This window comes from Phoxinus phoxinus, assembly GCF_949152265.1.
Source record: "Phoxinus phoxinus genome assembly, chromosome: 20".
NCBI lineage: Eukaryota > Metazoa > Chordata > Actinopteri > Cypriniformes > Leuciscidae > Phoxinus > Phoxinus phoxinus.
Genome location: NC_136895.1, coordinates 3,682,149 through 3,708,968, shown reverse-complemented (window position 1 = coordinate 3,708,968; position 26,820 = coordinate 3,682,149). Strand labels below are relative to the sequence as shown.

Below are 26,820 nucleotides of genomic sequence, written 5' to 3'. Positions count from 1 at the left end.
CATATAAATACTAAGAAGATACAGTACTTTTTCTGTTTGAAAAAGTCAACACTGAACTGAAGAGAGCTGAATAACGACTACTGGGTAACACTTCATTTTAATGGTCCACTTTAGATATTCTACTGACTTTAAGTAAATTTGCAACTAAATGTCAACTAACTCTCAGTAATTTGCAGCTATACATGTCAACTAACTCTCAGTGATTTGCAGCTATACATGTCAACTAACGTTCAGTAATTTGCACCTATACATGTCAACTAACTAAATAATTTGCAGCTATTCATGTCAACTAACTCAGTAATTTGCAGCTATACTTGTCAACTAACTCTCAGTGATTTGCACCTATACATGTCAACTAACTCTAAATAATTTGCACCTATACATGTCAACTAACTCTCAGTCATTTGCAGCTATACATGTCAACTAACTCTCAGTCATTTGCACCTATACATGTCAACTAAGTCTCAGTCATTTGCAGCTATACATGTCAACTAACTCTCAGTCATTTGCAGCTATACATGTCAACTAACTCTCAATAATTTGCACCTATACATGTCAACGAACTCTCAATAATTTGCAACTATACGTGTCAACTAACTCTCAGTAATTTGCACCTATACATGTCAACTAACTCTCAGTAATTTGCACCTATACATGTCAACTAACTCTCAGTAATTTGCACCTATACATGTCAACTAACTCTCAGTGATTTGCAGCTATTCATATAAACTAACTCTCAGTAATTTGCACCTATACATGTCAACTAACTCTCAGTAATTTGCACCTATACATGTCAACTATCTCTCTGTAATTTGCAACTATACATGTCAACTAACTCAATAATTTGCAACTATACATGTCAACTAACTCTCAATAATTTGCACCTATACATGTCAACTAACTCTCAGTAATTTGCAACTATACATGTCAACTAACTCTCAATAATTTGCAACTATACATGCCAACTAACTCTCAGTAATTTGCACCTATACATGTCAACTAACTCTCAATAATTTGCACCTATACATGTCAACTAACTCAGTAATTTGCAACTACATGTCAACAAACTCTCAGTAATTTGCAACTACATGTCAACTAACTCTCAGTGATTTGCAACAATACATGTCAACTAACTCTCAGTAATTTGCAACTATACATGTCAACTAACTCTCAATAATTTGCACCTATACATGTCAACTAACTCTCAGTAATTTGCAACTATACATGTCAACTAACTCTCAATAATTTGCACCTATACATGCCAACTAACTCTCAGTAATTTGCACCTATACATGTCAACTAACTCTCAATAATTTGCAGCTATACATGTCAACTAACTCTCAGTGATTTGCAGCTATTCATATAAACTAACTCTCAGTAATTTGCACCTATACATGTCAACTAACTCTCAGTAATTTGCACCTATACATGTCAACTATCTCTCTGTAATTTGCAACTATACATGTCAACTAACTCAATAATTTGCAACTATACATGTCAACTAACTCTCAGTCATTTGCACCAATACATGTCAACTAACTCTCAATAATTTGCACCTATACATGTCAACTAACTCAGTAATTTGCAACTACATGTCAACAAACCCTCAGTAATTTGCAACTACATGTCAACTAACTCTCAGTGATTTGCAACAATACATGTCAACTAACTCTCAGTAATTTGCACCTATACATGTCAACTAACTCTCAGTAATTTGCACCTATACATGTCAACTAACTCAGTAATTTGCAACTACATGTCAACAAACTCTCAGTAATTTGCAACTACATGTCAACTAACTCTCAGTGATTTGCAACTATACATGTCAACTAACTCAATAATTTGCACCTATACATGTCAACTAACTCTCAGTAATTTGCAACTATACATGTCAACTAACTCTCAATTTGCACCTATACATGTCAACTAACTCAGTAATTTGCAAATACATGTCAACAAACTCTCAGTAATTTGCAACTACATGTCAACTAACTCTCAGTGATTTGCAACTATACATGTCAACAAACTCTCAGTGATTTGCAACTACATGTCAACTAACTCTCAGTGATTTGCAACTATACATGTCAACTAACTCTCAATAATTTGCAACTATACATGTCAACTAACTCTCAGTAATTTGCAGCTATACATGTCAACTAACAGTAATTTGCAACTACATGTCAACTAACTCTCAGTGATTTGCAACTATACATGTCAACTAACTCTCAATAATTTGCAACTACATGTCAACTAACTCTCAGTAATTTGCACCTATACATGTCAACTAACTCAGTGATTTGCAGCTATACATGTCAACTAACTCTCAGTAATTTGCACCTATACATGTCAACTAACTCTCAATAATTTGCAGCTATACATGTCAACTAACTCAGTAATTTGCAGCTATACATGTCAACTAACTCTCAATAATTTGCAGCTATACATGTCAACTAACTCTTAATAATTTGCAGCTATACATGTCAACTAACTCTCAATAATTTGCACCTATACTTGTCAACTAACTCTCAATAATTTGCACCTATACTTGTCAACTAACTCTCAATAATTTGCACCTATACATGTCAACTAACTCGGTAATTTGCAACTATACATGTCAACTTACTCAGTAATTTGCAGCTATACATGTCAACTAACTCTCAAAAATTTGCAGCTATACATGTCAACTAACTCTTAATAATTTGCAGCTATACATGTCAACTAACTCTCAATAATTTGCACCTATACTTGTCAACTAACTCTCAATAATTTGCACCTATACTTGTCAACTAACTCTCAATAATTTGCACCTATACATGTCAACTAACTCGGTAATTTGCAACTATACATGTCAACTAACTCAGTAATTTGTAGCTATACTTGTCAACTAAGTCTTAATAATTTGCAGCGATACATGTCAACTAACTCTCAATAATTTGCAGCTATACATGTCAACTAACTCTTAGTAATTTGCACCTATACATGTCAACTAAATCTCAGTAATTTGCACCTATACATGTCAACAAACTCAGTCATTTTCAACTATACATGTCAACAAACTCTCAGTAATGTTCAACTATACATGTCATAACTCTCAGTAGTTTGCAACTACATGTCAACTATCTCTCTGTAATTTGCAACTATACATGTCAACTATCTCTCAAAAATGTTCAACTATTTATAGATAGATAGAGTCTTTATTGTCCCATAGGGATAATCATTTCCCTATGTCCCATACATGTCAACTAACTGAATGTCACGTAGTGGTGGAGAAACGTTTTACTCACAGCCAATCATCATCATGGCCACGGCGAAGATCTTCTCTCCGTCTGTGGTGGGGGCGATGTTTCCGAAGCCAATACTGGTCAGGCTGGTCATGGTGAAATACAGTGATGTGATGTAGACCGAGTCTTTGCTGGGACCCCCTTCCCACTTCCCCATGCCACTGGCGTTGAAGCGATACGGTGATCCGACGGATTCTCCCAGGAGATACAGCCAGCTGTCCGTACGGACCATGTTGGATTCTTCATCTATGACCTCGTAGTCCCCAATGCTGTACCAGATGCAGGCCAGCCAGTGTGCGGCCAGGCCGAACACACACACCAGCAACATCAGCACCGCTGCACCGTACTCAATGTAGTGGTCCAGCTTACGGGCCACTCGCCCGAGGCGCAACAGACGCACCACCTTCAGAGAACTGAACAGGCTGCTGATGCCCTGCAAGAAACAACACAAGTGATTGGTCAACGAATGAGTTTGTGGTCATTTAGAAGATGTTTTTACCCATGGTGACTTACAACACAGTACAATTACTACAGGTCCAGTCCTGAAAGGGTCTTAAAGTGAACCACGGATGGGGTTCACCCAGTGAATGTTTCTAAAATCTAAAAGAAAAAGCCTGTTCGAAAACTTAATGTTTGGTGCGAAAATGGTTACGTTTGTTCAGATCAACATGAACACTTTCATATGTCGCCAATCTTTTTTTTTTTTTATGTTCTAATCTCTCTTTCATTGAACCTCAAAGAATTGGCAACCAATAAGAATTTCACTCTTGATCACATGCTCAATGCTGTTATCTTGATGGAGCTCATGAAGAGACTACTAGTATTTAGCTAAGCGACAGTGAACAGCAGAGGAAGAACCCGGAACCGGCTCGCTTATCTCTGTAGTCTTGTATTTGGTGGTGACTGGTGAACTCAATAGCGATTACAAAAACGGCTGTTTGAAAACCTGTATGACTCCCTGGGCCCTATCTTGCACCAGCGCAATTGACTTTGTACACCGACGCATGTATCATTCCTATTCTGCACCCACGCACAGCGGACTTTCCCTCCACAGACGCACGTCGGTAATTTAGGGAATGAACTTGTGCTCGCGGGGCGGTTCAGCGAAAAGAGGAGGCGAGTTCCCTTCCGGCGCAAACGGTCCCTGGTGATATTCTGCAGTTCCAGAAAACAACTCCGCCACTGACCAGGAGAAACCCAGTCTAAAGACAGTGGCGCGTTGGTCATATGCTATTTTAAGGGCGTGTGTTTGGCCATTATGTAGCGTGTGAACAACACACACACACTTTGATTCTCTAATCTAAACAGACGCAGCAGTTTTTTTTTTTTTTTGCAAATCATACATTATTACAAGGAAAAATATTAACACACGAGGGAAATCATTGTTGTGTCCATGAAGATGTGAAAAAATAGGCATACATCTAGCAATACATTTACCCAAATTATTATACGCCTGTTTAACCGAAGCTAATTTGTGTGGGGTTCCATCATCCCCAATGTCACTTCTCTGTGTTTTACGGCCCTGACTAGAACGTCGGTCTCCTCGGCTGTGAACCGCTCCTGACGTGCGCCGGCAAACCCGCCGTTATAATAGCGATCCGCCGTTATAATAGCAATCCGCCGTGGAACAAGCGCGCCGGCTCTTAAAGGGAATGTGAGAGGACGCTCTGATTGGTTTATTTCACGTTACGCCCAAACCACACCTATGAGTAATGAAGCGACTTCAGACCAACACATTTTAGATTTGCGTCGAGCGCAAGAGGCATTTATCCCGCCGGTATAATAGCAACAGCGCCCGGGATCCGCCCACAAAGTTACCAGTGTTTCGCGTTTGATACTTGCGTTTAAAGGGCCGTACACACCGGGACGAATATCGGCGCGCATTATTCTTCAGCGTTTTTCAACGCGTTTTTTGTGTTCACACCCAAGCGATTTTCGCTGACGATGAGCCGAGTGAACATGCAAATTCATTCCCTGACATTAGATGGCGCTTAATGTAAAACAGAAATACCCTGCATAGTCGCTGGCACGTTTGTCATATAGTTCTTTGTGTTCTGACACCAACAGCTCTACATTCATCTTGTCTTGCATCTTCCTCGTCTTATTTCTTCCCGGCAGTGTAGACACTATACTTGGCGTATATCTTCTTCGCGTTACGCTCGGCAAGACCGTTTTGTGTTTGAGCGCCCCCAAGTTGTGTTTTACTCTAACTTCAGAAGCTCCAGACACGTGAGCAAAAGCGCCAATCTCATTGGTCGGATAGTTTTTGACGCGGCGCATCAAACCAAAAAAACGAACCCAAGGCGTTTTTAAAAAAAATTACGCTTTTACGCATCGGTGTGCACACTCACATTGGCGCCCTTTGTTTAGTCACGAGGCGTCGTCACAATAGGGCCCTCTGACTTCTCTGTGACAAGTGGGAGTCAGAAATGGAAAATTGCGCACCACTTTCCTTGTGTACCGCCATTTTTTTACTTTCTCATAAGCGCCACCTACTGTCAGAGAGTCAATTTGCATTTTCATTCAACCTGTCTACTGTTTACACTGGAAAATCGAAATTTGTTTCTGTGCGATTGACAGCTTAAATGTTAGTATTGTGACAACTCTAGACCAACCAGTTGAAAAAGCCCCATTACCCTTCAGAAGCAGCTCAACCCTGGCATTCAACTGTATTCTGCCCACGAGAAGTGTGTGTGTGTGTGTGTGTTCTATAATCTCCTGTTCTGACACTCCTGCTCCGATGCAGGCTCTGCTACAGCGGCCTGACAGCTACGCAAAGCCCCAGAAAAATACAGCTTTGAGTGTGCACTTCCTACCGAGGAATTAAATGAATGAGTCTGTGCCAAAACCCAGACTGAGGACGGCACCTGACAGGTTGTGTGCTGAAAGTTAACATGAAACTGAAAGTGGCCCAATTTACTTTCTCAAAGGGGTGGTTTACTGGTTTTTTTCTTTGCATGATTGTGTTTATGGGGTGCAATATAACATGTCTTCGTCTTTTCTTTTTCTTTTAAGCCTTATTTTTCATAAATTTCACCTTTATTGTAAGCCGCTTTCTCCTCTGTCATTTGAACGACCGGTTGACTTCCTGATTCTATGAAACCACTCCCTCAGAAACAGGCATGGGCTCAGATTGGTTAGTGGGCCGGTGTGTTGTAATTGGCTAAACTGCGCAGTGCACGTTGTCCGGAAACTTCACGCCCATCACCTTTACGGGCGAAAGTCGCATGTGCTCCGGTCAAATGTAAATAATGGTGTCAATACTGCCGTGTCAGTTTGAGCTAGAGTCAGACCCAGAAAGCGGCAATGAAGAGAGTCAAGCAGAACCTCCCCAAACACGGCTCTTACTAAACGTTTCTGAATGGTAACATTTTTTTTATTTTTTATTATTCTATTCTACTATTATTATATAATAATTTCGATACGCTGTTACTTGAAAATGCCACTGCTGCTTGTTAGCTTTTGAGCTTTTGAGAAATGTAAAGTCACATTTCATGATGACTTTAAGATCTGTATTAAAGCTGCTAGTTTGATATTTACAGTATTACCTAAAATCCAGTCCATCACTCGCCGTGCCTCCTACAAAGCTGGACTTATTTATGGACTAGACTTTTCTACTATTTAAAAAAAAATATATATCATGCATTGTGAAGCAGTTAAAAACGTTTGGGACACTTAGACATTTTACAACACACAGCTGTCAGGGCAAGGGTGTCCTGATCCAACATACTGCGATCATTAAACTGATGTTTGTACAGAGCCACACACAAAGTGAACACAATCCACATTAACCATTCGTGCTCCTGAAGGAATCCTGAATCCCTCACTCATAGCGAGCCTGGGATTATGAGTCTCTTTCTATTCCAGTATTCAGATAATGTAATGTCCATTGTTCAAATCGAACATGAATTATTCGATTACATGGCTCTTTCCACTGCAGTCTTCACACTGGAAACACAAATGCTATTGCTGTGGGCTTCTAAGACTGTGCTGAATCACGCGAGCCGCTAATGAACATTGCTTTCGAGTGGGGATAAGAAGGCTAGAAGCTGCGGATTTTGGCCCACAGACCTAATGTTCGGATGCAGATTGCCTTTGATATTGACAATGGCACGTGTCTTCTTGGATAAAGGTTTGTTTAGTTGAAGAAACAGAACATATGTGCAGATTTACTGTGAACGTAAAGCCTGACAAGAACTCATATTCTAGGCAGAATGTGAGTCTGATACTGCTCCACAGGGCTTTGATTATGAGGCGTGTCTTAACCGAACCAGGGGAAAAAAAACTCTGCACTCAATTGGATAGACCTACAACCAATCAGAGCAACGCAGTAAGTGACGAATGTTGAGCGACGCATAGTTGTCCACAGAGCTCAACTGCACGCACACTGGAAGAAGTAGTAAATTAATGAGTGTAAACGATCTTTGCCGTTGTTGTAAAAATTATTTAAGAGTTCGTGGAGTACTTACAAGCACAAATAGCATTTTTGAGAGAAATACAAAAAGTGTATGTATATACGAACAAGTTCTCCGTTTAGGATTAGATCTCGACAATAAAGCAAATAAATACACAAGGCTGGAGAAGCGTGATCATCTGAGGCTGAAGAAGCGTGTTCATCTGAGGCTGAAGAAGCGTGTTCATCTGAGGCTGAAGAAGCGTGTTCATCTGAGACTGAAGAAGCATGTTCATCTGAGGCTGGAGAAGCGTGTTCATCTGAGGCTGAAGAAGCGTGTTCATCTGAGGCTGAAGAAGCGTGTTCATCTGAGGCTGGAGAAGCGTGTTCATCTGAGGCTGGAGAAGCGAGTTCATCTGAGGCTGAAGAAGCGTGTTCATCTGAGGCTGAAGAAGCGTGTTCATCTGAGGCTGGAGAAGCGAGTTCATCTGAGGCTGAAGAAGCGTGTTCATCTGAGGCTGAAGAAGCGAGTTCATCTGAGGCTGAAGAAGCGTGTTCATCTGAGGCTGAAGAAGCGTGTTCATCTGAGGCTGAAGAAGCGTGTTCATCTGAGGCTGAAGAAGCGTGTTCATCTGAGGCTGAAGAAGCGTGTTCATCTGAGGCTGAAGAAGCGTGTTCATCTGAGGCTGAAGATGCGTGTTCATCTGAGGCTGGAGAAGCGTGTTCATCTGAGGCTGGAGAAGCGAGTTCATCTGAGGCTGGAGAAGCGTGTTCATCTGAGGCTGGAGAAGCGTGTTCATCTGAGGCTGGAGAAGCGTGTTCATCTGAGGCTGGAGAAGCGAGTTCATCTGAGGCTGGAGAAGCGTGTTCATCTGAGGCTGGAGAAGCGTGTTCATCTGAGGCTGAAGAAGCGTGTTCATCTGAGGCTGGAGAAGCGTGTTCATCTGAGGCTGGAGAAGCGTGTTCATCTGAGGCTGAAGAAGCGAGTTCATCTGAGGCTGGAGAAGCGTGTTCATCTGAGGCTGAAGAAGCGAGTTCATCTGAGGCTGGAGAAGCGAGTTCATCTGAGGCTGGAGAAGCGTGTTCATCTGAGGCTGGAGAAGCGTGTTCATCTGAGGCTGAAGAAGCGTGTTCATCTGAGGCTGGAGAAGCGTGTTCATCTGAGGCTGGAGAAGCGTGTTCATCTGAGGCTGAAGAAGCGAGTTCATCTGAGGCTGGAGAAGCGTGTTCATCTGAGGCTGAAGAAGCGAGTTAATCTGAGGCTGGAGAAGCGAGTTCATCTGAGGCTGGAGAAGCGTGTTCATCTGAGGCTGGAGAAGCGTGTTCATCTGAGGCTGAAGAAGCGTGTTCATCTGAGGCTGGAGAAGCGTGTTCATCTGAGGCTGGAGAAGCGAGTTCATCTGAGGCTGAAGAAGCGTGTTCATCTGAGGCTGAAGAAGCGTGTTCATCTGAGGCTGGAGAAGCGAGTTCATCTGAGGCTGAAGAAGCGTGTTCATCTGAGGCTGAAGAAGCGAGTTCATCTGAGGCTGAAGAAGCGTGTTCATCTGAGGCTGAAGAAGCGTGTTCATCTGAGGCTGAAGATGCGTGTTCATCTGAGGCTGGAGAAGCGTGTTCATCTGAGGCTGGAGAAGCGAGTTCATCTGAGGCTGGAGAAGCGTGTTCATCTGAGGCTGGAGAAGCGTGTTCATCTGAGGCTGGAGAAGCGTGTTCATCTGAGGCTGGAGAAGCGAGTTCATCTGAGGCTGGAGAAGCGTGTTCATCTGAGGCTGGAGAAGCGTGTTCATCTGAGGCTGAAGAAGCGTGTTCATCTGAGGCTGAAGAAGCGTGTTCATCTGAGGCTGGAGAAGCGAGTTCATCTGAGGCTGAAGAAGCGTGTTCATCTGAGGCTGAAGAAGCGAGTTCATCTGAGGCTGAAGAAGCGTGTTCATCTGAGGCTGAAGAAGCGTGTTCATCTGAGGCTGAAGATGCGTGTTCATCTGAGGCTGGAGAAGCGTGTTCATCTGAGGCTGGAGAAGCGAGTTCATCTGAGGCTGGAGAAGCGTGTTCATCTGAGGCTGGAGAAGCGTGTTCATCTGAGGCTGGAGAAGCGTGTTCATCTGAGGCTGGAGAAGCGAGTTCATCTGAGGCTGGAGAAGCGTGTTCATCTGAGGCTGGAGAAGCGTGTTCATCTGAGGCTGAAGAAGCGTGTTCATCTGAGGCTGGAGAAGCGTGTTCATCTGAGGCTGGAGAAGCGTGTTCATCTGAGGCTGGAGAAGCGTGTTCATCTGAGGCTGAAGAAGCGAGTTCATCTGAGGCTGAAGAAGCGTGTTCATCTGAGGCTGGAGAAGCGTGTTCATCTGAGGCTGAAGAAGCGAGTTCATCTGAGGCTGGAGAAGCGTGTTCATCTGAGGCTGGAGAAGCGTGTTCATCTGAGGCTGAAGAAGCGTGTTCATCTGAGGCTGGAGAAGCGTGTTCATCTGAGGCTGGAGAAGCGTGTTCATCTGAGGCTGAAGAAGCGAGTTCATCTGAGGCTGGAGAAGCGTGTTCATCTGAGGCTGAAGAAGCGAGTTCATCTGAGGCTGGAGAAGCGTGTTCATCTGAGGCTGGAGAAGCGTGTTCATCTGAGGCTGGAGAAGCGAGTTCATCTGAGGCTGGAGAAGCGTGTTCATCTGAGGCTGGAGAAGCGTGTTCATCTGAGGCTGAAGAAGCGTGTTCATCTGAGGCTGGAGAAGCGTGTTCATCTGAGGCTGGAGAAGCGTGTTCATCTGAGGCTGAAGAAGCGTGTTCATCTGAGGCTGAAGAAGCGAGTTCATCTGAGGCTGTAGAAGCGTGTTCATCTGAGGCTGAAGATGCGAGTTCATCTGAGGCTGGAGAAGCGTGTTCATCTGAGGCTGAAGAAGCGTGTTCATCTGAGGCTGAAGAAGCCTGTTCATCTGAGGCTGAAGAAGCGTGTTCATCTGAGGCTGGAGAAGCGTGTTCATCTGAGGCTGGAGAAGCGTGTTCATCTGAGGCTGAAGAAGCGTGTTCATCTGAGGCTGAAGAAGCGTGTTCATCTGAGGCTGAAGAAGCGTGTTCATCTGAGGCTGGAGAAGCGTGTTCATCTGAGGCTGGAGAAGCGAGTTCATCTGAGGCTGAAGAAGCGTGTTCATCTGAGGCTGAAGAAGCGTGTTCATCTGAGGCTGGAGAAGCGTGTTCATCTGAGGCTGGAGAAGCGTGTTCATCTGAGGCTGAAGAAGCGTGTTCATCTGAGGCTGAAGAAGCGTGTTCATCTGAGGCTGAAGAAGCGTGTTCATCTGAGGCTGGAGAAGCGTGTTCATCTGAGGCTGGAGAAGCGAGTTCATCTGAGGCTGAAGAAGCGTGTTCATCTGAGGCTGGAGAAGCGAGTTCATCTGAGGCTGAAGATGCGAGTTCATCTGAGGCTGAAGATGCGAGTTCATCTGAGGCTGAAGAAGCGAGTTCATCTGAGGCTTCAGAGAACCGAGATCGTGAGCACATCCCTTCCACTGGTTTTCATTGCGTCCCATCTTCTTAGCCACCATCGGCTGATAAATTAAACATTTGCCAAATCCCGTAGGAAGGACGGCAAACACATCTTTCCGATCGACAAATGCCTTGATTGCGGTTCTCTGTTCGTCTTTTAAAATGAATGCGCTGTCGATTTCTTTTATAACAGACGCGATAGTGGAATCTAAACATCTCAGTTCTCCAGCTGCAGTCATCTTCATCTTTGTGGAAAACCAGTTCAACCCAACCGCTCTTTGATGACGTGGTGATTACGTAACTGCAGATCATCTGTCCATCAGCGATTAAAGCCCGCCCTGGCAATTTGATTGGCTCGGCCTTCTGGGAGCCGAGCATAATTACTCCTCAACGGATCGAGTCCAGACCTAACTTCCCGACCAAAAACTGTTGTGGGCAGGGTTCGGGCTGGCACCCAGGCTACAGATGCCTCATTCGAGAGATTGAAATCCCTTGTAGTGTTTATATCTGACTTATAAAATCTTCTCAATGTGTATTGCACTAATCATTGACAACAAAGTTTCACGCTGTCTGCAATGCAGGATAAGCTGGAAGTAAAGCTATGCCTGAACAACACTGGGATCCACTAGCCATTCATGATGATGATGGATTCGGAGGTTATGAAGTTATGAACCACTGACAGATGGATTTTACACTTCTCCGGGTGCAAAGTCTGTGTCTCCTGTGGCAGTTTTCTTTCTGCGGTAAACCACAGCGATTCAAAGACTGGATGCATGATGCAGAAATATCACTCACAGAACATCACAAGCTTCATTCACAGGGGTCCCGAGGGAAATACCTGACATGCTTGGATGAAATCAATCGTGAAAACGCCGCTTCAGTGTGGCAAAGCCATCAACACTGACTGTGAGGCTATAATGCAATTTCAGCAGAAAGATTGAGACTGACAAGAACTCATGCTTGCAGACACTACTTCAACAGCAGAAATAGAAATAGCACTTACAAAAATACACTCTCAGAATTATTTTTATCTTTAGGGGGTAAAACAGCTTGTCACTGGGCAGGACCTTCAAATGGACATCTCTTTACCTTATTTACCCCTATACGGATCATACAGCATACGTACTTACTAATCTAAGGTGTTAATACGTCAAGTGAAGTCAAAGTTATTTGTATGGCGCTTTTCCAAATACACATTGTTTTAAAAGCAGCTTTATAGAAAGTCATACTGTCAATTTTAAGGCTTGGCTATAAGACAATATAAAGCAATGATACAAATGATTTTCAAGAGTTAGATCTAACCATATTTAATTTATAGGGCCCTATTGTGACGATCTGAAACGCAAGTATCAAACGCGAAACACTAGTAACTCTGTGGGCGGATCCCGGGCGCTGTTGCTATTATACCGGCGGGATAAACGACTCTTGCGCTCGACGCAAATCTAAAATGTGTTGGTCTGAAGTCGCTTCATTATTCATAGGTGTGGTTTGGGCGTAACGTGAAATAAACCAATCAGAGCGTCCTCTCACATTCCCTTTAAGAGCCGGCGCGCTTGTTCCACGGTGGATTGCTATTATAACGGCGGGTTTGCCGGCGCACGCCAGGAGCGGTTCACAGCCGAGGAGACCGACGTTCTCGTCAGGGCCGTAAAACACAGAGAAGTGACATTGGGGATGATGGGAGAAACACACACATTAGCTTCGGTTAAACAGGCGTATAATAATTTGGGTAAATGTGTAATCTAGATTTATGATTATTTTTTCACCTCTTCACGGACACAACAATGATTTCCCTCGTGTGTTAATATTTTTCCTTGTAATAATGTTTGATTTGCAAAATTGAAAACTGCTGCATCTGTGTAGATGAGAGAATCAAAGTGTGTGTGCGTTCTTCACACGCTACATAATGGCCAAACACACGCCCTTAAAATAGCATCTGACTATCGCGCCGCTGTCTTTAGACTGGGTTTCTCCTGGTCAGTGGCGGAGTTGTTTTCTGAAACTGCAGAATATCACCAGGGAACGTTTGCGCCGGATCACGCTCCTCTTTTTGCTGAACCGCCCCCGCGAGCGTTTACCGACGTGCGTCTGTGGAGGGAAAAGTCCGCTGTGCGCGGGTGCAGAATAGGAATGATACATGCGTCGGTGTACAATGTCAATTGCGCTGGGTGCAAGATAGGGCCCAAAGTGTTTATAGTCTAACAAACATGTGTCAAACTCAGTGTTGGGTATGTTACTCTAAAATAGTAATGAATTACTAGCTACTAATTACCTGTTGAACGGTGTAATTGGATTACTGTACATATTACTCTATGTAAAAAGTATTGAATTATGTATTAATGTCACAGGAGGCTGAAATTAAGCGCATGTGAAAAGAGTAGAAACAAAAACCGTCTTTATTATAATCCACACAGAGGAGAATCGCAGGAGCTAAACTAGAACTCAACCACACACAACACAACACATACGGTAATGGACAAACGAAGAGAAACTCCTCAGAACGGGTGCGTGTGGAATCAGGAACTGTGGAAAATCATGAACAAACTGAGAAACTAACCAGGAACTCGAGCAAATAGAGTGAAAACACAACTAAAACAGAACTGAGATGTTATAAGTACTTATTACTTCCTGAATCCTGTTTCAGCCTCGAGCAGGTGAACAATACAAGGATAGAAATGAAACCGCTCTTTTAATTCTTTCAAATAAGCAATATTAAATTGCATGAATTATTCTCGAACTGACCGAAGTATTTAAAGGGAGAAGGTCACATTAAAAACAAACATTTTAACATTAGACGTTAAATTCTGATGTTAAATCCACTTTTGTTGTATATAGAATTGTTACTCTGTACAATTTTACATCAGAAGTAACTATTATTGAATTACAAAAAACTTTACTTTTTCAAAGGGAAAATAAATAAATGAGTAATTAATGCATAAACACTGCTCAAACTCTGCTCCTGGAGGGTCAATGTCCTGCAGATTGTATCTCTAAAACTGTCCAGTGACCCTGAAGGCATTGGTATTGCATTCAAGGCAATTCAGAGATTTAAGGGACGGTGACACTACACTTTTCATTACATTGACTTGCATTGAAACGCATGCGAATTCAGGAGACCGCAAACGCAAGCTCACGCAATCATTTTGGATTTCAGTGTGCTCCAAAGAAAAAGTTTGGTGAACTCTGACCTGCGAATTCGTATCACATGAAGATGTGTGGGCAATAGAAGATTAATATTTCATGGCTTAACCTCAGCTCAATTAAAAGAATGCAAACTTGTTTTTTGGGGGTAGATTGTATATTTGTACATTTTGGATTTATTATTTGTTTTATGTTGAATTCATGTTTTTCAAAAAGACACTACAGAGTGTGACATGACATTATATCAAGACCGCTGCAGTGTCCTTAGCTCTAAGTCTAATGTGACCGTGGCTTTAAATATTGGTCATTTTTGTAATATTAAGGGAGTAAGCAATTCTCAAAAAGTATTAATGAAAACAAGTAACAGGTGAAAACTCTGGCGCTCATGTGCACACCTGATTTAGATAATGGTCTGATTTAGATATGGGTGGTGATGGCGCAATGGATAAGACACATGCCTTTGGTGTGAGAGACCCGGGTTCGAATCCACTGTGAGACACCAATGTGTCCCTGAGCAAGACACTTAACCCCTAGTTGCTCCAGAGGCGTGCGACCTCTGACATATATAGCAATTGTAAGTCGCTTTGGATAAAAGCGTCAGCTAAATAAATAAATGTAAATGTAAAATGTCAGCTTGGTAACACTTTACTTGAAGGGGTGTGCATAAAACTGACGTGACACGACATAAATATGAATATGAAGGAGGTTTTATGCATGTTTATGACAACTTTCATTAAGTGTCATTCACTTAATTATTACATTTTTAATGCAAATATGACATTGTTTGAGATGTCTTTGTCATGACAACTTGACATAACCAAGACAACATAACCTGTCATAAATATGTCATAAACATGGCATAGCAGATTAATTATCAAACTTAGGAAACCACCTAACCTTATGGGTTAGCATTACATTAAACTGTCCGGTGGTTGGTTTTGACATTGGCTGTCATGAGGCCATTATAACTGTCATGAATATTTTTCTTGACCTCAACTACAGTGGTAAAAATTGAATTTGTCGTTAAAAATGTTAAATTCTAAGTTTTATAGTTGCTTGGCTAACTATAGCATGGTTGTGCACAACTCTAGAGCGACGTCTAGGAATAATACTGCCACCGTAGGAGTTAAAACGCCCTCGGGATGGGAGGGGCTAGAAAGTAATATTCAGTTGTTCGTCATATACAATTTCACCGCTAGATGGGAGAAAACCTCACAGTGTAGCTTTAATTAAACTTAAAGGGTTAGTTCACCCAAAAACAAAAATTCAGTCAGTAATTACTCACCCTCATGTTGTTCCAACCATGTAAGTCTTTTGTTCATCTTCGGATCACAAATTCTGTGTTGCACGTCACCACGCATCACACACATGACCAGCATCAGCCAATAGTGAGTCTACGTGGTGACGTGCAACACAGACGCGCTGCGCTAAAACACTACGTGAACTAACTCGAGGCCCAGAGAGAAGGAAATGAATAGTGGAATAAAGTCGTTATTTTTGTTGTTTTTCCGCACATAAAGTATTGTCGTCGCCTGATAAACTTAATACAGAGCCACTGTAGTCACTTGGACTATTGTAACGATGTTTTAATAACTATTCTGGGCCGGCGAGTTTGGGTCCCTCTGAAAGCCTATGGAGGAGTGAGACTGCCTTCAGATTTCATCAAAAATATCTTAATTTGTGATCCGAAGATGAACGAAAGACTTACATGGTTGGAACAACATGAGGGTGAGTTATTACTGACTGAATTTTCATTTTTGGGTGAACTAACCCTTTAAGCAGGAGAAAAAAACCTTGGGATACCCCAGGCTACAGGGGAGCCAGTTCTCGTCTAGATAAACAATTAAAAAATGTAATCTTGATCAACAAGGGCAATATGTAAAAGTAAAAAGTTGTCCCTTTGAGGGTACTGCCCCAGTAAGAACCGGTTGTATCCCTAAATGGACAGTGTAGAATCGGTGAAGAGAAGGAAAACTCACCTCGTCAACGTTCTCAAAGGCATTTATGACGTCGTAAGGAAGGCAGGAGAGGAGGTCAATGACGAACCAGGTCTTCACGTAGTTCATGCGGATGAGCTTTGGGTCTGAGATCACCTCCCCAGCGGGTCCAACAAAGGTGGTGTGGAAGTTGAGCACGATGTCCACCAGGAATATCACATCCACAATGCTGTCGACGACCAGCCACGTGACGTTGTTCTGCTTGGTCTTGAAGGACACGTTGTAGGGGACCATGATGGCGGTGTAGAAGGTGAGGATGAGAATCACCCAGTCCCAGGTGGTCTTGAAGGTGCAGTAGTGCAGGATGATGTGAGGGGGGGTTTTCGGGGCCTCCTGCTTGTACTGCGGGAGGATGTCCGAGCCCAGCTGCAGAACCTGAGGGAAGAAGAGGAGGACGGGGGTAACTATCTGAAAAACACTTATGATGAACGTTATAACGCAAGATAACATTTCCTCAGCCCACAAACAGCATCCTTGAGCATATGAAGAATGTCTCTAAATATATGTCAGTGCTCACTATGTCAATGCTCACTATGTCATATGTCAATGCTCACTATGTCAATGCTCACTATGTCATATGTCAATGCTCACTATGTCAATGCTCACTATGTCATATGTCAATGCTCACTATGTCAATGCTCACTATGTCAATGCTCACTATGTCAATGCTCACTATGTCATATATGTCAATGCTCACTATGTCAATGCTCACTATGTCATATGTCAGTGCTCACTATGTCAATGCTCACTATGTCATATGTCAATGCTCACTATGTCAATGCTCACTATGTCATATGTCAGTGCTCACTACTGTATGTCAATGCTCACTGTCATATGTCAGTGCTCACTATGTCAATGCTCACTATGTCATATGTCAATGCTCACTATGTCATATGTCAATGCTCACTATGTTAATGCTCACTGTGTCATATGTCAATACTCACTATGTCAATGCTCACTATGTCAATGCTCACTATGTCATATGTCAGTGCTCAATGCTCACTATGTCATATGTCAATGCTCACTATGTCAATGCTCACTATGTCATGTCAGTGCTCACTATGTCAATGCTCACTATGTCAATGCTCACTATGTCATGTCAGTGCTCACTATGTCAATGCTCACTATGTTAATGCTCACTGTGTCATATGTCAGTGCTCACTATGTCAATGCTCACTATGTTAATGATCACTATGTCAATGCTCACTATGTTAATGCTCACTATGTCATGTCAATGCTCACTATGTTAATGCTCACTATGTCATATGTCAATGCTCACTATGTTAATGCTCCCTATGTCAATACTCACTATGTCATATGTCAGTGCTCACTATGTCAGTGCTCACTATGTCAATGCTCACTATCTTAATGCTCACTATGTCATATGTCAATGTTCACTATGTCAATGCTCACTATGTCATATGTCAATGCTCACTATGTTAATGCTCACTATGTTAATGCTCACTATGTCATATGTCAATGCTCACTATGTCAGTGCTCACTATGTCAATGCTCACTATGTCAATGCTCACTATGCCATATGTCAATGCTCACTATGTTAATGATCACTATGTCAGTGCCCACTGTGTCATATGTCAGTGCTCACTATGATAATGCTCACTATGTTAATGCTCACTATGTCATATGTCAATTCTCACTATGTTAATGCTCACTGTGTCATATGTCGGTGCTCACTATGTCAGTGCTCACTATGTCAATGCTCACTATGTCATATGTCAATGCTCACTATGTCATATGTCAATGCTCAATGTCAAATGTCAAAGCTCACTATGTCAATGCTCACTATGTTAATGCTCACTATGTCATATGTCAATGCTCACTATGTCATGTGTCAGTGCTCACTATGTCAGTGCTCACTATGTTAATGCTCACTATGTCATATGTCAATGCTCACTATGTCATGTGTCAGTGCTCACTATGTCAGTGCTCACTATGTTAATGCTCACTATGTTAATGCTCACTATGACATATATCAATGCTCACTATGTCAATGCTTACTATGTCATATGTCAATGCTTACTATGTCAATGCTCACTATGTTAATGCTCACTATGTTAATGCTCACTATGTCATATGTCAATGCTCACTATGTCATGTGTCAGTGCTCACTATGTCAGTGCTCACTATGTTAATGCTCACTATGTCATATGTCAATGCTCACTATGTCAATGCTCACTATGTCAGTGCTCACTATGTCATATATCAATGCTCACTATGCCAATGCTCACTATGTCAATGCTCACTATATCAATGCTGCTCACTATGTCAATGTTCACTATGTCATATGTCAATGCTCACTATGTCAGTGCTCACTATGTCAGTGCTCACTATGTCAATGCTCACTATGTCATATGTCAATGCTCACTATATCAATGCTGCTCACTATGTCATATGTCAATGCTTAATATGTCATATGTCAATGCTCACTATGTCAATGCTGCTCACTGTCATATGTCAATGCTCACTATGTCATATGTCAATGCTCCCTATGTCATGTCAATGCTCACTATGTCAATGCTCACTATGTCATGTCAATGCTCACTATGTCAATGCTCACTATGTCATATATCAATGCTCACTATGTCAGTGCTCACTATGTCATATGTCAATGCTCACTATGTCATATGTCAATGCTCACTATGTCAATGCTCATTATGTCAGTGCATTAAATGGTTTAACTTTATATTTGAAAATATACAGAATAATATATTTGTGTAATAGTATATATAATAATAGATAAAGAATTGCCACTTTTCATATATTGAAAAATATGTGACAATATATTTACTAATATATGCAATTTTATATTCAGCAATTCACTTTATAATACTACAGTATATATGTGTGTGTGTGTGTGAACCTATTTTTTACAGTCTATGGTGTGAACATACATTCACATTTATATGAGAACGTATGTAAAATATATATACACAATAAAGGATACAAATTTGTGAAAGATATTTACATGTAACTTTATTGTCTTAACCTATAAATATGTTATATGTATTGATATATAGCCATACATGGTCAATGAATATTTTGCAGTATATTGAAAAATATAAGCACTAGTTTCCCATATATGGAAATGTATCATGTAATATATCACATTATATTTTGCAGTATATTCCCATATATTTTTGTTCCATAAGGGTAACCGAGAGAATGACAGATATGAGTGAGAGAGACGTGACTGTTTCCGACAGTGAATCTGGGGATGGAGATTTGCACACACTTGCTTCTACTTAAGCCAAGAGCAGACAGGGAGACAGAAGAAGCTCATCCCCCTTTCAAGTCTGCGACAAAGAGCTCCAGATCAGAGCCAACTCAGTGTGTGTCTGCGTCTCAGTCAGCTCACTCGTTCAGTAGTCAGGGCACTGAGACATTCGCTCCCTAAAAACTCTCTCAATGCACCGTGAAATCCAGGGAGCATCAATGCTCACTATGTCAGTGCTCACTATGTCAATGCTTACTATGTCATATGCCAATGTTCACTATGTCAGTGCTCACTATGTCAGTGCTCACTATGTCAATGCTCACTATGTCATATGTCAATGCTCACTATGTCAATGCTCACTATGTCTGTGCTTAATATGTCAATGCTCACTATGTCAATGCTCACTATGTCATATGTCAATGCTCACTGTCAGTGCTCACTATGTCAATGCTCACTATGTCATATGTCAGTGCTCACTGTCAGTGCTCACTATGTCAATGCTTACTATGTCATATGTCAGTGCTCACTATGTCAATGCTCACTATGTCATATGTCAGTGCTCACTATGTCAATGCTCACTATGTCATATGTCAATGCTCACTATGTCATGTGTCAATGCTCACTATGTCATATGTCAATGCTCACTGTCAGTGCTCACTATGTCAATGCTCACTATGTCATATGTCAGTGCTCACTGTCAGTGCTCACTATGTCAATGCTTACTATGTCATATGTCAGTGCTCACTATGTCAATGCTCACTATGTCATATGTCAGTGCTCACTATGTCAATGCTCACTATGTCATATGTCAATGCTCACTATGTCATGTGTCAACGCTCACTATGTCAATGCTTACTATGTCATATGTCAGTGCTCACTATGTCAATGCTCACTATGTCATATGTCAATGCTCACTATGTCATATGTCAGTGCTCACTATGTCATATGTCAGTGCTCACTATGTCAATGCTCACTATGTCATATCGCCACCTTGGAATTATAAGGTTCTATCTGCATTCTGACTGGTTTTGAGATATTGAGCTTTAAAGTTTTTGCATTCCATTCGACTGTGTAAAAAGAAAAGTTTTAATTTTCTAAATAAAAAGTTCCAAAATGTACACAACTTAAAAAATAACATCACATAATGTAAAGAAGTGGTCACAGAATAAGGATATGTGAATAACTACATTTTTACAAAAATGTCAGATAGAACCTTATAATTCCAAGGGGACGATATGTCAGTGCTAATTATGTCAATGCTCACTATGTCAGTGCTCACTGTCAATGCTCACTATGTCAGTGCTCACTATGTCAATGCTCACTGTCAATGCTCACTATGTCAGTGCTCACTGTCAATGCTCACTATGTCAGTGCTCACTATGTCAATGCTCACTATGTCAATGCTCACTATGTCAATGCTCACTATGTCAATGATCACTGTCATATGTCAATGCTCACTATGTCAATGCTCACTATGTTCCCTTAACAAAAGTGCTGAAGCGCAAAACATAAATCCTGTGTGCCAACTCACTACACATAATGACACATGATAGATGTTTTATTAAAATAGAAACCATTATTTAATTATTTTTCTGAATAAACATAGCCTACATAAATAACCTTTTTTTACATTGTTTAATTATTATTTTTTATTATTTTTTTATTTTCTTGGGTGGGGGTGAAACAATATTTTTTCACTATTTTCCTATATCTGTGTCCTATTTTTATTGTAAAAAGTTCAATAAACAGATACAAAAAAAAAACATACATAAATCATTAGAAAGGTAATGAACAATCTAGCAACAATTTATAATTTATAATATTTACTGCTAAATGCTGCATTTATATGTAACAAGCAAAGTATTTATTATAATGCACTCTAAAAACCTTTGACAAGTAATGTCAGAAAGATATCAGCTCTGCTGTTGTTCATAAATACCAGAAGTGATGTTGTACAATGAGGATGTTGTCATGTCACCATCAGTGTCCTAATGTGTAGTGTGCAAGGGTCCTTACTGTCCTCACCAGTGCCTGAACGCGCACACAATATACCGAGTCACGACCCAGGAAGTTAGGGAGCTGATTGATGCACCCTGAGCCTCTTGTGTATTCGATTAGTCACAGACTCTACAATACACTTGAAGCAGACCTATTATGCCCATTTTTACAAGATGTGATTTAAGCCTCAGGCGTCCCAAGAATATGTCTGTGACATTTCAGCTCAAAATACCCCACAGATCATTTACTATGCCATGCTGTAAATGCCCATATTTGAGTGGAAGCGAAACATGCTGTTTTCGTGCATGCATCTATAAATGCAAATGAGCTTCTGCTCCCCGTCCCCTATCCAGAATAGTGCCAGAGACGGTCTTATTACTGGTAACCAATAACATAGCCAATCACATTACAGCCTTGATGTCATTGAATTCAATTCAGAATTTAAACTCTTATAAACACTTTACAGGAACTACTACACAGAAACAAATGAGTAAACACTCCAGTAACTACTATTAACTAACAAGAAACTCTGATTAATGAATTGGTAAGTAAAAGTGTTCAGTTGAATGTGGTAGTTCATTATTAGCTAATCAGTAACTACAGGTTCATAATTAATATGAATAATGCATAATGTATCATTACTTCTAAAGTGAAGGTCATGGTAACCCACTAGTAATGACTCAAGTATTACCAAATCTTTCAGAAGGAATTACTAATTAGTTGGATCAGTATCTAAAGTGAAAATCATGATGACTCTCTAATAATGACTGAAGTCATTGTCAGCTTCGAACATTTTTGGATGGTAATTCCTTGCCTTAGCAACACGCCTGCCATTTTATTGTAAAAAAAAGAAAGAAAAATTACACAATGTATCTTGTGGTGTAAATCTACTGTTAAACATTGTTCGTCCGTAGACAAATGAAACTAGTGTGAGCTAAGTCTCTATAGCTGAGGAATCCTGCTCTGTGTGTGTGTGTGTGTGTGTGTGTGTGTGTGTGTGTGTGTGTGTGTGTGTGTGTGTGTGTGTGTGTGTGTGTGTGTGTGTGTGTGTGTGTGTGTGTGTGTGTGTGTGTGTGTGTGTGTGAACGGGATTTGGAGAACAGAGATGATGCTGGTGGAGAGAATGATCTGCTCTATGATTTCTACACACTGAAAAAAATGTGAAACAAGAAACTGAGGAAGGAAATTCACTAATGCCGTCGTCACCCATTACACTCCTTAGTTCCCTATATCTATCTGGACATTAGTACACTGACGACTCAATACAATTATGTGGTTTGAGCTGAAAAAATGACCATGCACAACAAATGGTTTGTAAGCTCAGCGAATACAAACACATATCCTTTCATACTTAATATTCAACAATATTATTGATCTGGGAATTAACTAAAAACATGACTTTACCTAAAATCTTTGCAGTTCATATTTAGCGAACAATAGCACACATGTATGTGCTAAAGTACTTAGACACAGTTATCAGCGGTACACAGTTACTGCTGTTAAATAAAGCAACAGGCATGTGTGCAATGGGCGTTGTAGTAACACTGAAGCAGTGTTGAAGTTAATGATACAGTTCAGTGATTAATTAACTGATTATTGAGCATAAGTGATGAACACCTGCTGTTAAAGCTACAGTATGTACGATTTTGAGCCACAAGAGGGCGCTGTTTCCAACAATAACAAAGGCGAATCTTGATGACGCTATGAAGGAGAGTGGAACGACGGGTATGGAAGTAAAATAATGCCAAATGTTTTTGAAACAAAAAGCCTGTTGAATTGCACTACTTGAAAAAAATATGCATTGCATTAACCATGCTTGCATTTTAATGCATTGTATTTTAGGACTTGCATTTTTTTATTGCCTCAAATTCAACATGGTTGAATATTTAAGCAGTGAATATTTCAATTCAAAACATTTCAAACACATTTTCATTATTAAAAATTCAATAATCCATATTCACCTTTCATATTTCAATTCCAAAATATATTAAAATGGTTTAAAAATACAACCTTTAATATTCAACAGGGAATTTTCAGTCCATTTTATTTCGCTTTAAAAATTCGCTTCCTTAAATTCAGTGGTTAAAATTCGACAGTAAATTCAACATTGACATCCAGGAACTGCAGGAAAAGCAGTAGATTACCGAGCATAATCTCCACCTGCTGTTATTCTGCCTCACCAGCAGGGGGCGCAAGCGCGTGTTGTTGACGAAGACGAGAGCAACAGTTCATTCATAAAAACCCGTTTATAGAAATGTAAGTGTATTTGTGATTATTAGGAGTGCTGTTTTTACAGCTGAGATTATAATGTTATTCCCCCGATGCTGATGTAACGTTACAGATCAAATGTTACATTTGAAGTAGACATATATTTCTCTTGGTTGTTTAGTTGCCTTAACATTATATCACTGCGATGTGCTGCAGTAGCCTAGTGTTTCCCTCAATACTTCAGGATTGCTGGACATATAAAACGCTCAACGTAGCGTGGACTAGTAGATATAAAAGAGCAAACTCGCACTTTATTGAGAAGGCTGTATAGGTACTATATGGCTACGGGCAGCAGACTAAAGATGAACTTAAAGGGCATATTGCAGGTTAGAGTACCCAGTGCGCCAATGTATAGAACAATAATGTAGGAACTAGATTTAAATATAAACATATACTTATAAAACGCTATTTAGGCTTCTGGAGTCATTTTTGTGAGAAAATTTTACTTCCGCATTTGAAAACCGCCAAACCGGAAGTGACGTAGCATGGGGGAGAGCAGTCAAAGTAAACAATAGGAAAGCAATGGATCGCAATGACAGATCGGACGCTGTGGAAATTGTAGCCTAAATGTTTACTCGTATGACGGACCTCAGCCATATAATTATGTGCCTGATATGAAGCCAAGAGAGTAGACAGGCCAGGATTAGACAAAACAACGGTCAGAGGAGACGCATTGAGCTGTGATGTGAGGAGAACAGGACAGGAGTCGGGTCTCGATGAGAGAACAGTGTTAGCTTATAGATGTATTCACGTTAGCCGACGATATGTATAACACTATGCTCAGATCACAATTTTGTAATTATTTGTCAGGCAATAGCAAAGCTAGTATTTAGACCCTTACCTGCATGTGTGTGTCAGCCATTAGGAGACAGTTTCCAGAGAAAGAGGGACATTATAAAGGTTTTGAATGGCCCCACTTGGTGATAATGAATAAAAAAATAATCACAATCACAACTTTCTTACTGTATAAAAACTTTATATGTAGAAACAGCCAACACAAACATTAAAATTCGGAGTACAGATTGAAAATGAACATAATTATATAATAATAAGTGTCGGCTGCAGACTTGCAAGACATTACAAGTTTATGGAGTATACGTTAATGAATTAAATTAAGACAAGGCACATTTTGTAAAACAAATGTACAATAAGTGATCTCTGACGGATCCGTGAGCGTCATGTTTCCCACCGGTGGCCGACCCACATGCTGACGGCGGACCGGCCGACCAGATGAAGGAGCCGGGACAGTGTGCACATATCGCCGTAACCAGGGATGTAGTGGAGGCTAAACGCACGTAAACGCCGTTTGGGCACCTCCAAAAATTCTGAAATAGCGTTTATCCACCTCCAAAGTGCGTTTATCCACCTCTAAACTGCGTTTATCCACCTCTAAATAGCATATAGTTCCTAAGCCATTTTAAATTAAGCAGGCTATGTCGTTTTAGTTTCATATTGTTCATTATTAGTTTCATTTGTTAAACCTAAGACGAAGTCTTTCATATTGCGCTGCATTACTGTCAGTAGCCGCGCGGGTTAAACCATAATAATACAGGACTAGCCTAAGATTATCACAAATAAACACAAGATTTTGACGCATATCCAAGCGTTTGTGGAGTGGAGTGTGAGCGCGCACTGCATGGCACGGACGCGCGGGAGCGAACACTTATCAACAGTGAAACAATTTAAAATACTCTATCATTTCTGGTCATACAGAAAATAATAATACATTATTCGCAACTACTTTTATTTGTGTAAACTCGCAATAACAAGAAACGTTGTGCTTTTGTCAAATAAAATAAAACAATCAGGCGCGCTTTCATGATCTCCGTGAACTGGAGCGCGAGAACTGAAACTAAATATGTAGGCTAAAGCTTGAAATGTCCACTTCAAAACGAACAAATTCGAATCGAAAGCTAATACCTTCTGATTATGTAATCCGTATGAAAGGTGCATTTCTCTCTAAAAGCGCACCCGCTTAACAGCGGAGATGGAGATGTTTTTAACCGACACTGATTTAGAAAACAATAGTTTATTAATAAACAATTAAAATGCCTCGTTATTTTTTCAGACACATTTATTATCATTAGGCTAGCCTATAAATCACCTTTCTGTAGGCTGTGGTTCCAGAGACATAGGCTATGGCTCTTCTCATTCACCTTACCGGGTGACCACGTCGTGGTTCACCAGAATTTATAGTTTACCCACCTCTTTTTTTACCACTACACCTCTGGCCGTAACGTTAACTCATCATATCGCCGGGATTATAATCATGCAGTCTATAGTGAACGCTAAAAGCAGACGCAAAAGCGAAGTCCCGTCTCTTACCCTGCACAAAACGCACACAAACACGGAAGATAGCACCGTCCTTTATCTTGTTCGGAAACCTGTGGACTCGATGTCCTGACAGGCCATAATTCACAGTCATTTATCACGATAATTATTAATTGAAATACAATAACCACCGAAAACACACTGAATCACGACCGCTTCAACATAATACCAGCCTATTCTGCACTGAGCGAACGCAGAGCCCGGCAAACGACTCCCCGTTGTGACGTAATATGACGCGATGGTGAAAAAAAAGCGCTTTTTCAACACGGTCGAGGAAACTGTCACGTTTTCTACTAAATTTGTGCCCTTATGTCTGGCAAAACAATTTTTAATCATGCATTTACTCTTCATATGGTATTTTCACACAAGGTTATATATTAATTCTGAAAAAAAAAAAACCTGCAATATGCCCTTTAACGCGCAAGGTTTCACGCCAAGTTTCCCTGTGATATACATAGACAGTATATAAACTGGACACAGCGGCCCCATAGGTTTCAACGGAGAGAAATGAAGTCAATTAGAAGCACTCACTTCCTGATCGCAAGGCGAACTGCGCAGACTCAAACTGAGCTTGACGACGTAGATGTGACGTGAGCAACCTGTAGGTCTTCTAGTAGCTGTGCCGAGAGAAATCTGAATCATTCCCTTACGAATCTCGCAGAGACGGAGAGCGTGGGTATTAGCTGTCCGTGAGCTAGCAACGGGAGCAACTTTATC

General features: G+C 41.0%; 1 protein-coding gene across 5 annotated transcripts in view; it reads right to left on the bottom strand.

The window, feature by feature from the left end:
* kcnh1b (potassium voltage-gated channel, subfamily H (eag-related), member 1b) overlaps nt 1-26,820 on the bottom strand; it is a 126,308-nt gene that overhangs the window by 52,122 nt on the left and 47,366 nt on the right. For all 5 annotated transcript variants that reach the window (XM_079593079.1, XM_079593077.1, XM_079593076.1 and 2 more), the window contains exons 7-8: nt 16,254-16,646; nt 3,285-3,714 (exon numbers count right to left, since the gene is read on the bottom strand). In XM_079593079.1, the coding sequence (XP_079449205.1) occupies nt 3,285-3,714; nt 16,254-16,646 (823 nt within the window). The remainder of the gene's footprint in view (nt 1-3,284; nt 3,715-16,253; nt 16,647-26,820) is intronic.